The following is a 16,507-nucleotide window of genomic DNA, read 5'->3' on the forward strand; positions in this document are numbered from 1 at the left end:
TTGGTTGTCACAGCTTGGGAGTTTCTACTGCTTCTAGTGGGTAGAGGCCAGGGATACTTCTGAATATCCTACAACATACAGGAAAACCAAGAGTTATTTGGGGCCCAAGATGTCCGTAGTGCTGAGGTTGAGAAATTCTGCGCTGAACGCTTCAGGGCTGGGCCTCATTCACGCTGTCCCCTGGTATAAGGTGGTTCTCAGTAAATATGCATTGCCAATGCATGGTGTGCCGCACCATGAAAATGTGTTTTAGAGGACCCCGTTAGCTTGTTTATACAACAGTAATTAAAACTTGTCTGAATATAGAAAATACAGTCTACAGTGTGGTTTGAGATTGAAAAACTATATAAAACCATAGCAATTTTTAGAAATCTCCTTTTTCCTAAATAACTAATCTGCATAGCCATATAGTCAACTCTCAGCTAAAATATTTACTAAGTCAGTTATAGCTTGATGTGTGGTTGTTGTTTTTCTAAACTCTTTGAAATGTAGGATATAGCCAGACGCTCTTATGGAATTTGAATGGTGGAGGAATGAATTTAAACATAACTTTCCTCTGTGTCTTTCTCCTTTTCCCAAAGTTAGGTCCCTCTGGATCATCACTGATTCATTGACTCATTGATTCATTCATTTGACAACATTTTTTGAGTGCTTAGTATGTGCCAGGCGATGTTTTGAGTTCTCTTTACATCTGTGAACAAAACGGACGCAGTCTGCACTCATGTATTCATACTCAAAGTTTAAGGAAGAAATTTTTTTTTTTAATTTAGTCTTCTGATGCTCTAAGTTCTACAAAAAAATTAAACAGGATTAGGAAATGAGGGAGGGTGGATTAATGTGTTTGGGTCGGAAGCTTTTATTTCAGATAGAGTAGTCACAGAATTTTCTTTGAGCAGGACCTAAAACCAAAGTGCGGAAGCAAGTCATAGGGAAGTGTGGGGGAGGTGTAGGCCAGACAGAGGGAACAGCAAATGCAAAGGCCCTGGGGGAGGGTTTGGCATGTTTGCAGAGCAATGTGTAGGCATTGTACAGAGAGTGAGGAGGAGAGTGATAGCGGTGAGCCCCTGGGAAGCCAGGGCCCAGATCAACTGGGAATAAATGAACGCAAACTCTGCCTTTTATTCTGAGTGAGGCAGGAAGCCATTAGGATTATGGACAAAGGGATGTCATGACCTAACTTAAGTTTAAAAGAGTCCTTCTGACAGCTGTGTGGAGAAGACTATCACAAAGACGGAATAGAGGAAAGCAGTTTGAGGAAACAGCAATAATCCAGGTGCCCTTCACTAAGGATGAGATGGTGAGAGGTGGTGAGATTTAGAATGTATTTTAAAAGTGTAGTCAAGAGGATATGCTGAGTGATTGGTTGTCAGCACGGGGGGTCGGGGGGATGAGAAAAAGATTGGTGTCAAGAACAACTCCAGGAATTTTGACCTAAGCAATTGGAGGAATGGAGTTGTCATTTGTTGAGATAGGTCCAGCTGCCCATGTAAGTAACAGGTTTGGGAAGGTAACCTATGAGCTCAGTTTTGAACATGTTAAAGGTGAGATATCTATTAAATGTCCAAGTGGAGACATTAAGAAGGCAGCTGAACGTACAGTCTGGATGAAGCCTCACTGAGAAATTGGTCCAGGCTGTAAATAACTATTTTGGAAAAGTCAGCATATTGATGGTTGCTATAGTCATGAGGCTGGATAAAAATTCCTGGCTTTGGGTGAGCTTAAAGAGCAAAGAAGCGCAAGGGTCCTGAGACATTTGAGAAGATACAACAAAAAGAAGAAGGGAGGAAAAAGCAAGGATAAGTGGGGAAGGAGGTGAACCAAGAGAGAGTGGTGGCCCAGAAGCCCCCTGGTTCAGGAAGGGTTGCCAGAATGCCCTGAAGGCCCTATTGAAGTTTATGACCATAAATTTAAAGTGAGACTTGTTTTGAAATAATTGGAAAAAAATTCCAGCCACATTTAGCTGCTGGGAAGTAGGCATGGAGAAGTGATGAGTTGGATTTAACCAGGATCAGATTTTCCCAGGAGACTGTAATTGGGGGTTGGGGGTTAGGGGTGAGGGAGATGAGAGTATGTAAAAGGAAGTGATTGTAAGAATGGACCATGGACTCTATATTTTAAAAAGGGAAAGGAGGAGGATCAAAGAATTGTTGAACTAGTAATATCATCCCTTCAGGATCTTAACAGGATAGTGCAGCTCTACCTGTATCATTAATGATCATTTGTGGATTCTGTGCCTGTGTGGAAAGACTAGTTCCCAAAGAGTGGGAAATTAACAGAAAACTGAAAAATAATACAGCAGTGTAATAATTGCGTTGAAATGTCTTGCATTTATATAGTGCTCTCACGTTTTTCAAATCAGTTTTCAAAGATTTTTTTTATTTTATATTCTCAAATATAGCATGGCCAGAGAAGACGGCTTTATCAAAGTCTCAGAAGAGTCTGAGACGTTTTAAAGGAATATAGTTACTATTAGCTCGTTTCTTAGATTATAAGACATTTAAAATATCCTCTTATCTTGTGAAACAAGTTTATAATATTGAGTGTTTAGCTGTGTATGGTTTTGTATATAATTATTTATGTAATTTACATTATTTAACTGTCCTATTAAAGTTAATATATTGGTTTTCAAACAAGACCCAGAAACACATACTGTCACAGAAATGCATAAGATTCATTAAATTCAAAGAATAGTAGGTAACAGTGTCTACGAAGGTTCATGGATTGGGTCTTGATTGAACTTGGATGTCTACAGACACATTTTTTTCATGGATAAATCTTTGTCAGATGAAGCCCCACATGTAGTGCTGGCTATTGGGCAGATCTTACCCGCAAAGGAACCGTGATATGAAACGTCTCCAGCCCTGTTCTCTCCCATTTTCCAATGCCACGTCTTTGCACACTGTATTCCTTTCACTGGAAATGCTCATTTCCTCCTTGTTTTTTTTTTTTGTTTTTTTTGTTTTTGGTAAATAAACCTTACCTGACCTCATGGAAGATTCAGTTTTAAGTTAGTTTTTCCTAATTCTTCTCAAGTTAAATGACTTTCTCCTTATATCACCTTGTGTTTCTATTTGGTTTGTTGTTTTGTTTTGTTTTTCAGCACATCTTTTTTTTTTCTAGTTATCTGAGCACATGTTTGTCTTACCCACTAAACAAGCTTCTTGACAACAAGGACTGACTTCTATGTGATTCCGAAAAGTTCCTAGGATGAATTTATGCACATAAAAGATTCTTTTGAAAAAAATCTGTAATAATTATATTAGGTGCACCAAGGACCAGTCTAGGATGGGGTTATGTGAACAATAGTAAACACTTCCGGACCTCTTCTAGAGAGGGTGCCTGAGGACAGAGTTGTGAGTGCCCACTCCTCAGGACTTCCAGGCAACTCTGAAGAAGTCCTTGAGAAGCAATTAGATTTGGGACATGGGTCTCTTCCCTGCAACTGCTACTCTGGGGTAGCTCCAGGCCAGAAAGATTCTCCCTGTTCCAATCCCTCAACTAAGGGAGGTTGGAGAAGGCCCTTTAGGTTTCCTAGGGCATCAGAAATGTCAGCTTAAATAAGGTTGAATTCAGAGAGGTGTAATGTCTGGGGGTGAAATGCTTGTTTTCTAAGAGAATTTAGTTTGGTGATAACATAATTCTGTTATTTTTCTTGTTATTATTATTATTAATTTAGCATGCCTTAACTACTAAATTTTTGCAGGGTTTTCTTACTCCACCTCTCAGATGGCCTCCTTCTCCCAGAACTCTCCTTCTCCCTCTGGCTCCTCTGAATCCCCACTCCCACTCCCCACCACCAGCACACATGCACACAGTGACAAAGCTAGCCTCCTATTAAGGAAGCGGCTTGCTTTCAGGCACCTCCCACTCTTCTTGCCTTTCTCTTAAGCATCTCCGGTCTCCAAGGTGCTAACCCTATTCCTGGGTATCTTCTACTCTTTACCATTTCCCGTGTCCTCCTCTGCTTCTATCCAAATTTGATTTCATTCTGTCAGGACCTTGACCTCAGCTATCTTCTATAGTAACTGACTCATATAAATGAATCTCCACTCTCCTGATGAGTGTCCGAATGTTAATTAAAAAAAAAAAAAAAGATAATTACCCTTCCTTACTAATTTTGTCAACACTTACTCATTTTTACTCTGGTCTTCAAATGCCGTACTTCCAAAATTTTAATCTAGGCCAAAAGCGTAACTCAGCACCTCACATAGTGCCTGACACATAGACCAACCGAGTAAATTATTTATTGAGTGAATGAATGAATGAATGGGCTCAAAGAGTGACCGTGTTTGGCTTCCCAGTGGGATAAAATAAAAGCCAGACATTAACGAGAGGGATATTTTCAGACAAACTAGGTTTGCAGTTTCCTAGTTGACCTTGCTTGTAGATGTGAGCTAGGCCTATCCCCATGTTTTGAGAAGGCCAAACAGATTCCCCACCTCCTTGCTTCTCACTTTTTTTTCTGTCTGATTTAGTAACAACTGCACCAACAGAGGCTTTGTTTTTACCTCTTTTAAAAAGGGTGGAGTAGATGAATGACTTGCTTTGGTTGAGATGCAAAAGAGAGACAATGTAGTCATTCTGCACCCTTCCCCACACCTCCTTGTCTAGTTCTTATCACCATCACCCCTAAGCCCGAGAGGCATCTCCAACATTTTGGGGAGACAAAGGAAAAGAAATCTGAGGGTACGGTAGCTGCCTGACTCTTCTTTGTAGCAGGCTTAGCTTGAAACTTACAAGAAAAGGAAATCTTAAGAGCACTTTTTTCATACTGATAATCTCCGTTTTTTGTATTTTCTCTCACACATAAGCAAACGTGCAGATTTGGCCTGATGAAAGGCTTACAAAACCCATCTTCTCCTCTTACAATTTGGAAAAAAACAAAAATAAGGAATTGTTCGGTTGTCTAGATCCCTGTTAAATTTGCCGTGATTTCTTCTGTGAAACTCTGACTGAGTTACTGTCTTGACATAAACGATAGTAAAACTCTAAACACGGGAGCCATGGGTGATGGCAGACTCAGGCCTTAGTTGCTGACATTCATCCCTTCTTCTTTTTTAAGATTGCAAATATGAAGAGAAAGTGAAGGGGGTGATGCAAAGACAGCAAAGTTTTCGACGTGCAAAAATTAGACTTTTGCATCAATGGAAACAGAGCCTTCCCAAGTTTTAAAAGGTGTACACCTGCAAATGCTTCTGTTCATATTGTCTGCCAAGAATTCACACTCTCTGATCATGTTCTGAATGTTCAACCTTTCTCTCCTGCTTGAAACAGATGCTACTTCCATGCCAGTCACAACCACCTGTGGTCACCGTGTGTCATGTGGAATCACATACATGTAATGCCATTCCACCATCTTTCCTCCACTTCTCATTTTACCCAAGCATGTAGTGTGCTGTTACTCTGCGACTGTATACACTCTGTATACATTTCTGTTCTTCCTTGCAAGATTGTGAATGCTTCGGCCACTCCAATCGATGCAGTTATATCGATCTGCTAAATACAGTCATTTGCGTGAGCTGTAAACACAACACTAGAGGGCAGCACTGTGAGTTATGCAGGCTGGGCTACTTCAGAAATGCTTCTGCACAGCTGGACGATGAGAATGTGTGCATAGGTCAGTTCCATTATAATTTCAGCTATTGTTCTGTGCCTTTCAAGCGATGGGGAGGTATTTAAGGTGGAGAGGCTGGTGATTTGCACCACAGCTGAGCCAGAATGAACTTCCTCAATGGAGAAAACATCCTTGTGGCAGACTAAAAGAATTCACTTGTGCTGATTGAAATCATAGTTGGGGATTTATCTTGAATCCTTGTCTTATTGTTGCTTTATAGATGACAAGCTAAAAAATCATGTTTAAGAGATGAAGAATTTTCTTTTTCTTTTTCTTTCTTCTTATTCTTTTTTTTTTTTTTTTGCATGAAATCTTAAAACCTGGTCATTTCAACCTGATCTTAAAATCTTAAGTTGTACATTCAACTTTCAAAATGTAAACTTATTATAAGGTTTTGATTTATGGATATGAGAAATTAGGACACAAACTTTTGTGTAGAATTGGTAATCAACAGATATTGATTTAAAATATTGCCATTTAGATTGAAAACCGCTAGCAATTGGCAATGTAGAAGTTGGCCTGACTTTTCCATCCAGCGTAATGAAATTCCATTTATTGAATTTTCCGATAGCCCCCAAAAGGAGAAGCAATTTTTCAAAACTATTCAAGGCAATTAATTCTCTTAGCTTCCAAAGTACATGAGCCCTAGAAACTGGGGCCACAGGGTTCCCTTGAGCATTCTTTCCAGCCCCTGTGACTACTGATCACGTCAGCTGGAGAAAACCAGGTGCCCTTCCCATCCAAAAAAGCTTCTCCTACCTTTTGCATAGTGGAACCTATCTTTAAGAAAGGGAGCTGATGAAAAATAAGAAATAAGAAATGGAATTTCTCTTCATAATGTACTTTGAAGAAATGCATATATTCAAAATGATGAAGGGTACATGCATATGTTATCACACCAGTAGGTAATATATAAGCAATGGTAAAGGTAGATTTTTTCAAATAGAGACTAGATAGAACACCCGAGCTGAAAAATGAAAAGTGATCTTTTCATCAAAAAAGGAATCAAATCAATCTTCAGTTCTGGGGTCATTGTTTTCTGATTGGAGTGTCAGTGTTATATAGGTATTTGCCAAGTGTCACTCAAAATAGCTGGACAAGTTTTTTCAGTTAAAATGGGGCAAGTTTTTATAATACTGTTTATGTCTATAGTATGTTCTATTTTTCAAAGTGCTTCCTTATTATTTGTGACTCCCTGGACTTAGAGGCTGGAGAACTGGGTTCAAGTCCCAGTTTGCTATTTAATAGCTGTGTGCCTTAGGTAAGTCATTGAGAACTCCTGGTCAAATTGGTATCATATGGGATGCACAGGAAACACTTGGTAAACTGTGAATTGACTTGCAAATTTTTTTTAATTAATCCTCATTAACAAAACTGTGGTGGTAAGTATTCCACTGATAACTTCCCCTATTTTCTAGTTGAGAAAAGTAAGGCAAATTGACCCAAAGCATACAGCTTTCCTAAAGAGTTAGTTTCCTGACCTCAGAGCTTGAACTCTTTCTCCCAACTATCCTAACACAATTAGCAAAGCTAAGCTTGTCAGACTTTTACTTATGGTATGCTTTTAGGATGACAACAGCAATTCCACTGTGATTGTGAACAGAAGAGGTTCAATTGCCTTTATAACATTTGGGTTACAAAGAGTTGAGAATATTAATAAAAACCAAAAGGCACATAGCTGTCCATATTTCAAATGCAGTTACATTTCGCTGAATGTCATTTGTAAAAATATATAAATGTCATACTATAAATATGGAAACAAGAGAAAAAGGTAAAATAAATAGGAACACTAGGAACACAGGAATAAAACCTAATCATTTTTAATATAAAACATTACAATAAGATGTAAATTGATTTTACAATATCAGTTTCATATTATTTTAAATAAATCAAAGAAAAAGACCTTCAAATAAAAGATTTTATCCCATAAAATTTCTCATAGCAGGTAACTTAACAATACCCCAGTATATTTTACTCGAGTATTCCATTCTAATGAAGTCCTCCCCTTTTCCTGTTCTGAAGTTATCTATGAACTACAAAATATGCACTTTCTATCCAATTCTAAGAGGCATAGTTCTGTTAAATCCATATTTGATTATCCACAGACAAGAAGTTAGCCATTCAGCTTTTGTCTTTTAAATCATGTAAAACACAGATGAATGGAAACCTTAGTATACATTCTTGTTTTATTTCTACTTAAAAAAGTCAAGAGCAGTCGTTTTCTCTCTTTCTAGAAAGTTTGTTAATTAAAGTTACAAATCTTGGGGGATTTTATTTTATTGAGGTAAACATATCCCTATTCAGTATTTTATACTCTTCAAACCAAGTGAAGTCATTAATAAACACAAAAATGAGTATTTTTTAGGTACCACTAAAATTAGCTACAATATCCCCTCCACATACCAAAATTCCTTAAATTGTTGCCCTTTTCCCAAGGGGTAAAATTGTTTTTGAAGAATGAACTGAAAAATTTGGCTAGCTGGTATATGCTACAGTATATCTTTTGTCTTTAGTCGCTACAAGCATGCAACAGTTTCCTAAAAGAGTTATAGATTCCACTTTTCCCACTTGAGGGGCCAAGGGCAGAGCTGTTGGGCTGCGAGGGCCCAAGGCTGAGGCTGAGGTTTGCTCTCTGAAGGCCGTTGGAAGCCTGTGACTCCATTACTAAGGTTTGCCCCCTGGGGCAGCACAAACCTATTCACTATTTTCTACACTTAAGTTCCCCAAAGTGCTTGCAGCAGGACTGAGAATTAAATTTGAGAGGATACACCACAAGTAACTGAAAGTTAATTTTAATACCATTTTGTATAGAAAGCACTAATGAAAATGAATGGATATTTACCCAATTCACTTTCACAGAATTAGGCACTAATCTGAAAACTTGAACTTCATCTAAGCCGTCTCTAAACTTAAGGGGAATAAAGGCACTTTGCCATTTCTTTAACAATTGGCAAGGAAATCCACCACCCTGGCTGTGAGGGAACAGCATATATCTTTGACAAAATGTCGACTGTGTTGAAATAGATGTCTTAAACTATTTGCATCACTTTACATTATGGCAAATGTAAAATTCAGGCTCTTCCATGTTGTCACAGGGATTGCTGCTTTGTGATTCCTGATAAATTTACCCATTTTCATACAAATTCCAAGCCAGCCATGTTTCCAAAGATACATGTAATTACCCTGCATGATGCAGCAATTCCATGAAGATGACATCCTTGCATGCTTCTGTTTCATATAAACTCAAGCATTAAGCAGGAAGCTAGAGGATACGTGGCTTGTGACCTTGGGTAATCACTGCTAATAATCCCTGATAACAAGCTTCACATCAGAATGAAATGCAGGGCTCAGCAGTTGCTACTAAACATATCTCCAGTTATGATGTGTTGTTTTCATTCCCCTGGAAACCCAAGATCGGGAAATCAGAGGTACGTTCTATAAAACAAAGCAAACACAAGACACTTCTAATACCTACCATTGTAGTATAACTTTTTAATCAGACTTCCAAAAGTATTCCATGGTTTTTTTAGTTTAACAGTCCTGTATGTTGTTTCTAGTTTCATGGACTAAAACATAATTCTCCAAGGCCATCCCCATCACCCCAACATCTACCACTGACCATAGTTCCAGAAATGATATTTTTTTAAACTAAATTATTTGTATGTCCTGTGGAGTATAGACTCCACCTCTCTTTGTCACTTATTTTCATGACTAACTTTACACTTACCGCCTTTTGTATGACAACCACTGAGATGTACCGTGGTTTAGATGTTCCACATTTTTTAGAATTTTGTTTACACTCTTTTTTACATCTAAAACCTTATATTAATCAGTTGTTATGGGCTAATTGACTAGCACAGTGTGTGAATTCATACTGGCCAGATGAAACTCTACTCTCTGGCTTACAAAACGTTGGTGATTCATTGTCAACTTATACACACTAAATAGTAAGAAACATGTTATAGTAGGTTCGCTATAGGTATATACTTATAGTGTGGGTGTGTATATATACATATGTGTGTGTGTGTGTGTGTGTGTGTGTGTGTATCTATACACACACATTTTTTAAGCCACAACAAAATTGCTATTTAAAAAATTTTTAAACTGCCATATATACACACATTAAAATAGAAAATGCCAGTTTAAAATGACTCCAATTATTAAGTACAAATCAAGCCAGACAAGGAGAGAGCATTTTAGACTTTATTTGGTTTTATTTTTACCTATGTGTGTTACTCTTAGTCTTGCAAATGTTTATATCTTAAGGAGCTGAACTTAAAAACTGACTTAACATGAAATAAATAATGATTCTAAGGTACTCCACATTTCTTAAAGAAATTATCTGATTAGTCCCTATGACAAAAACAGAACGAAACCTCTGGACCTCTCTATATAACAGTAAACCCTGACTCTCCATTGCCAATCTAAGACACTAAACTTAAAGATATTAAACTAAAATTCTCAGGGTTTCTTGTGGTTGGTTGCTTGGTCGGTTGCTTGATGTGATTTTATTTGGTTTTTAACATGAAAACCTCTTCATAGGACCTTTTTAAAATAAAGGAAATCAAGAGACAGAGGGGCTTAATAACTTGCACAACATTATACAGTGGGATTACAAAGAAAGAAACTTTGGCCTACAGATTCCAAAAGCTGCAAACTAGCTGCTCTTACCTTTCAAGCTAATGGAAGCCTAAGCAGTTCTCATTTCTGATTCAGCCTTTAAGCAAAACAGAGCTTCAGAAGTAAAAATAGCCTGCATAACAACGTATGAGGAATCAAGAAATTATTCTGTTTACTTTTTATTACACAAAGTTATATTGTTTTGTCCATAGACATTATAGTGATACAAGTCTCAAATTATGCCTGTGTTGAAATTTATTTAGGATTACAAAATTCATTTTTCTTTCATGATTGTTAATCTAGGTTGCATAAAAGCTATACTAACAGGCCTAGCAGATACAATATCTCAAGGCTCATCAGAACACTATATATATATATATATATATATATATATATATATATATATATATAGCACTGTCCCAAATCATAAAGTAAAACTGCCTTTGAATTCATATTGCACTTTAACAATGTTCAGCAGTTCTCAGATATTGAGTATAACAGATAAGCTCGTCTGAATAATTTAAAACAGATTTTACACTGATGGCATATTGATTTATCCTTGATATATAAACTTCTCATGGTGTTCATTAAACCATCTAAAAATGCCCTAACAAATGGAACCTCCGTTACGATCCATTAGCAGTGAAGAGCGTGATGTCTTATTTCCTTGGAAGTTTTCAGTTGATTTCCTCCCATAACATAAAAATGATATCCTGGAGGGCTGAGCAAATAAATAAATGGGCCTGAAATAGCTATATTTGCCAAAGCATTTCATTAGCGGACATCTTTCCTTAAGTGATGCATTTAAGTAAGCAGCGCCCCTGTGTTGATAACTTATAAGCCACGCGGACTTGTCTCCAGCCTGTGTGTTGTCTCGTTTCTACAGAGTGTTATTGTAACCCTTTGGGCTCAGTCCATGATCGTTGTAATGGCTCAGGATTTTGTGAGTGTAAGACTGGAACGACAGGGCCTAAGTGTGATGAGTGTCTGCCAGGAAATTCCTGGCACTACGGCTGTCAACGTAAGTAACTCTGGGAGCTGCCCTCTGCCTGCTGCAGCATGGCTGGTTCTGCTTGTCTGGGCTGGGGCGTGCAGCTTCTCAGAGCAGAAAAAGGCCCAAACCACTGACAAGCTTTAAAAACTACTTAATGCCCCAGCCTATGTATAGGAGAGAGAGCAATCCATCAGCTGTCCAGCTGGCTCCTTTGAAGCCCATCTTCGTCCCCTCTGATGGCTGGAGCAACTTGTATTGAAATATTGTACGTGGATCCGTGTACCTGGCCAGACCATAAATTAAGTGGCACAATAGGGACCCAGCTTAGAAATCCTTACCGCAAAATGAAGGGTGATGTGTATGTGGTTAATATATTTCTTGAACTACCCTGGAGCTCCAGAGTTCATAAATTAAATGATATCTACATAACTTATTACCACTCTTGTATCATCCCCATCACTGAAACTGAACCAAAAACCTAAAGGTAATAAATCTAAGGGATATTTAAATGCCAGGATAAAATAAATGATGAAAATCAATATTGATTTCAAGCCTCTGAGGTTAGGCACCATGCAGTGAGCCTTAGACAGATGCCATTTGGTTCAGCCTCATTTCTCTGAGGATTATCAGACGTTCTTAAAAGCTTGTCAAGGCAGGTGGCATGTCGGTGTATTCAGGGAACAGAAATTTTAAAATCTGAGCAGAAGCTTCCTTCTGTCATTCATAACCTTTTCTGCTTTTTAATTCTGCACTAACTTTCCATTTTATCTATACACAGTCAGCTTACTAATAGTAAAAGAGCCACCAGGCAAAGCCTCTGGAGAGTGCAGTCCAATAGAAAATCATGCAAGCCACACATGTAACTTTAAATGTTTTGTTATCCACATTAAAAAAGTAAAAGTAAATAGAAGTGGATTTTAACAATTTTTTATCCAAAAAAAACCTGAAATATTGTCATTTCAATATGGAATTAATGTTAAGGTTGTTAAGGATATACTTTTCATTTTTCATAGTCTTTGAAATCAGGTGTTTAATGCTTACAGAACATCTCAGTTAGAACTAGCCATATTGCAAGGCTTAATAGACACATATATCTACCATATTGGACAGCACAGCTCTAGAGGTTTTTTGCTTACTTTTCACTTGAAAAAAAAAATGTCAGCATGCAGGAAGTATCTAAAGCCAGTTTCTACCAGGGATGTACAGAATATTTTACCTGCTACTTATGGAATGTATATTTATCTGGAGGCTATACTTCTGCATATTATAAAACCGAAGTAAAATTTACTGCCACGTAAATGCCATGGGCAGCAGTGCACTAGGGTGATAACTGAGAGGTTTGGCATTGAGCAGGCCAAGGTTAGGATGGGATCTCGAAGCTGGAGGGTGAGCATCTCTAGCCATGCTGGAGAGTCATTGAAAGTGTCAGACAGTCAGAAGTCAGGCAGCACTTCTGCACATAAACTCTGGATAAGGCTGTGATTTGAAAGTTGTGTACACCATAGGTTCCCAGAAAGGACCTTAAGGGTCTGAATGAGTTTTGGATCCCCAAAACAATGTCAGGAGCCAGGACTTAGAGGATAGTCATCGGTCCTGAAACATCTAGATACAGAGGCCCAAAGAAGGCTAGCAGTCAGGAGGAAAGGAGAGACAGAAGAGGGGCCGAAACCAGCACCAAGACTCAAAGTATAAGGAATGAGGAGACTTTATAATGAAGACACACCTTCTCAAAGAGAAAGTCTCATGTAAACTACCTGTTGTGACAGGACCTGATGAATGGGTTCCAGAAATGCAATCAGGGAAAGACAGTGGAGAGGAAAGTAAACTAATCAAGCCTTAGAGGACGTGTATGCCAAAAAAGGGCCTAACCTGATTTTTCTGTGTTAATTTCTGAAGTATTAGAAAAATTATATAATGTCATCAAAATTTTCCTTCTGGAACTGCAGGACTGGATTTAAGCATGGCTCTACCACATAAGGGATGTAGGCTGACAAAACCCTACATGCCTCAGCTCTAGCACCTTACATCCTTAGTATGTAGATAAGTGATATAATAGGAGTAAATGCTTTATCCACTTGAGTATTTCTTGAATACCTACTATAAATTAGGTTTTGAGCTTGCCATAGAGGCTGAAGAATGAAGAGAGATAGGTGCTTTGGACATGTGGACATGAAGTTCACAGTCTGGAGTGAGAGGCTGACATGCACCCAGCAGTTAGAAGATGATCAGAACCAAGCAACCAAGCACTATGTACATGCTTTTAGTGAAGCCCAGATGGGGAGTAAGGCTTCTGAGAGAGTTGACATTTGTTTGAGTACTCAAGTGTTAGTAGAAGCTTTCTAGGCTGGAACTTCTTGGGCAAAAAGGTACATGAGCTAACACACTATGTTCCAGAAATAGCGAATGGTTTTGATATGATTAGAGGATAAGGGATGTGTGTGTGTGTGTGTGTGTGTGTGTGTGTGTGTGGTGTGTTGGGAGGGAGGGAAAATGTTGAAAAGGCAACCAGAGAACAGATCATGTAGTTTCTTGAATGCCAAGCTAAGAAATTTTATCTCATCAGGGAAGAGATGTGAGGACCACCATACAGGAGAGATATGGGATCCACCATACAATTTCAAGCAGAGGAAAGGGTAAGAGTGTGTTTTAGAAAGATTCTTCTGACTGCTCTGTAAAGGAAGGACTGGAACAGGGTGAGACTGAATTTACTATATAAATTTAACATATTTCAAATACACATTTGAGCACACAATAGTTTTACCTCATTCTGAAATCTTTTCTTCCCTCGACCGACCTACACGGGTCTGGTGTTAAAATATAGAAATTCTTTTGCCAGTTGGTAAATGGCTATTGCATTAAGATCCCTAAGTGCCTGCCCTGGGATCTCTTAGACATCCTCAAGATCTAGCAACTAGTAGGGTACTACCTGTCATAGTGGTGTGCCTTCAGCACCGGCTCCAGTACTAGAGCAGGTATGCATACTAATTAGTTATTTCTTGTATGTTGATAAATATTTTTCATATCATTCCTATGTCTGCATACACATGAATACATTCAAAAATGTCCCTCAAGTCAATCTTTCTCTCTCTCTCTTCCCTCCCCAGCCATCCCCCACTTCACACACACGCGCGCGCACACACACACACATACACACACACACACACGCCTCTGCTTGCCCTGAGTTGAACCCATCCTTGGGTTGGCCACATTACTAGTGGCAGTGATATTAACCTGGCAACAAGAAACCAAGGCCAAGAAGAAACATAGCGGTCAGGTAGGCTGATAATGACATTGGCAGCAGTGAGCAGGGATTAAGCAGTGCCAGGGAGGAGCTGTCATAGGTATCAGGACAGAGTCCAAGGAATGCAGACACAGGGTTCTGGTCTCCCAGAGGACTGGCAAGAGGAGCAAAGTGGAACTGCAGTCCAAAAGGACTTGGATTTGGAAATAGAAAATAAAGAGATTCAGTTACTGACACTGTCACTTACATCATATGAATAGAACCAATATGAATAGAACCATCATATGAGTACACACTTGGGCTCTGGAGTCACACAGACCTGGGTTTAAATCCCATCTCCACCCCTTACTACCTGCAGGACTTAGAGGAAATTCCTTGGACTCCCTAAGCCTAGTTTTTCTTCTGAAAATTGTGATAATACTAGGACATAACACATACGGTAACTGTGAGGATTCAAGGAAAATTATGAATGTGGAGCTCAGGGTGCATAGTAAGAGCTCAATTATTATCAGTTAGTTTCAAGAGCAAGTTGATATGTCAAAGAAGCAGGTAAGAATCCATGTTTAAAACTAATTGTACAATGACAGTGCAGAACGTGTAGCAAGAATGGCCACTGTTGAGTATCAAATTGTTGACCTAGGGGATTCTAAAAATCCCTTGATCGGAGACAAGACTGATTCAAGTAATTGAAGCAAAGGTGACCCCCCAAAGCAAGTGTGTGTCTTCAGCTGGGGAAATCAAGAACTCCAGGCTTATTAGTGAACTTTCTGCCTGGGGGGGCCACTGATTGTGTGCACCATAAGTGTAAGCTGGTCTCTCTGACAAAAGGTGAAGCCCTTGAAAACCATCAGAATGAATGGACTTTAGACAGCTTGGAACACACAATCCAGGAAAGAAAGCAGAAATGAAAAGATTTCAAGGAGGACAGGCAGAATCAAAATTAGTGTTGAGGTTGCTCCACAGAAGAATAAGATTGAGGAGAAAGAGATTTTTTGTAATGCACCCCTTTGAAATCTGTGAAGAGGCATGAGCCACACCCCAGAGAATAAAGATGAACCTTCTAAAGAGAAAGGAACATTTCATGCTTCACACAAAATATAGTTGGTTAACATGTATTCGGAAATAATGAAACACTTGTTAAGGGCACCAAGAAGACTAGGGGAAGTGTGTGATTTTTTTTGGTTTGGAAAATGAAATGGAAATACCCACACATAGAACCAGTGGGGCTGATGAGGCGATGTTTTGTCTTTCTGGAGAATGTATAAGCTACATTGAAATATCATACAATGTTTATTAAAGCCGCTGAGTTCCTCACACTTTTACCTAATTTATATGAATACTAATGGTGCTTTCAGAAGAACTTACAGTGTGAATGTTTGTGTTAAAGTCAAAATATTTCATGACAGAGCTAGATGTTATGATTTTGGAAGATAATAGAACATGTAGGAAATCAAGAACTGAGCACACACAGCAAGGGGAAGGTTGAGATGCAGCTGCTGGGCCATGACCTTTAGTATCAGAATGTGTGTGCTTGGATGGGATCAGTACATATATTGCCAAAAACAGGGAAACATATGTTTAGTAGGAAGCTCAATGGCCTAATCAGGAATATTTTTAAATTAAATTTGAGAGGACTATAGTGAAAATACCCTTATAAAACTATAAAACCAGAAACTGGCAAACCGCAAAGTTAAAAAAAAGGTAACAGTTATTCTCAGGAGAAAAATAAGAGAAAGTTTGGGGAACAAAATTCTGTGGCTTAGGTGTGTCCCTTCCCAGAGAGTGCATAATAAGTATATTTGTTTTTACTGCTGCTGTAGAAAATTACCACCCATTACCACAAATTTAGTAGCTCAAAACAACACAAATTTATTGTCTTACAGTTCTGTATTTAGAAGTCCAACAAGAGTCTCGCTGGGCTACAATCAAGGTGTCGGCAGGGCTGCGTTCCATTCTGGAGGCTCTAGGGGAGAGTCTATTTCCTTGCCTTTTCCAGCTTCTGGAGGCCACCTGCATTCTTTGGCGTGTGGCCCCCTTC

General features: G+C 38.7%; 1 protein-coding gene across 2 annotated transcripts in view; it reads left to right on the forward strand.

The window, feature by feature from the left end:
* NTNG1 (netrin G1) overlaps window positions 1–16,507 on the forward strand; it is a 322,383-nt gene that overhangs the window by 265,505 nt on the left and 40,371 nt on the right. The window contains exons 8-9 of one of the 2 annotated variants that reach the window (XM_057744743.1): window positions 5,450–5,617; window positions 11,121–11,255. The exons of the other annotated variant lie outside the window; for it this stretch is intronic. Coding sequence (XP_057600726.1) covers window positions 5,450–5,617; window positions 11,121–11,255 — 303 coding nt within the window. The remainder of the gene's footprint in view (window positions 1–5,449; window positions 5,618–11,120; window positions 11,256–16,507) is intronic. 2 annotated transcript variants of the gene reach the window in all.

This window comes from Hippopotamus amphibius, chromosome 1 (genome assembly GCF_030028045.1).
Source record: "Hippopotamus amphibius kiboko isolate mHipAmp2 chromosome 1, mHipAmp2.hap2, whole genome shotgun sequence".
Taxonomy (NCBI): domain Eukaryota; kingdom Metazoa; phylum Chordata; class Mammalia; order Artiodactyla; family Hippopotamidae; genus Hippopotamus; species Hippopotamus amphibius.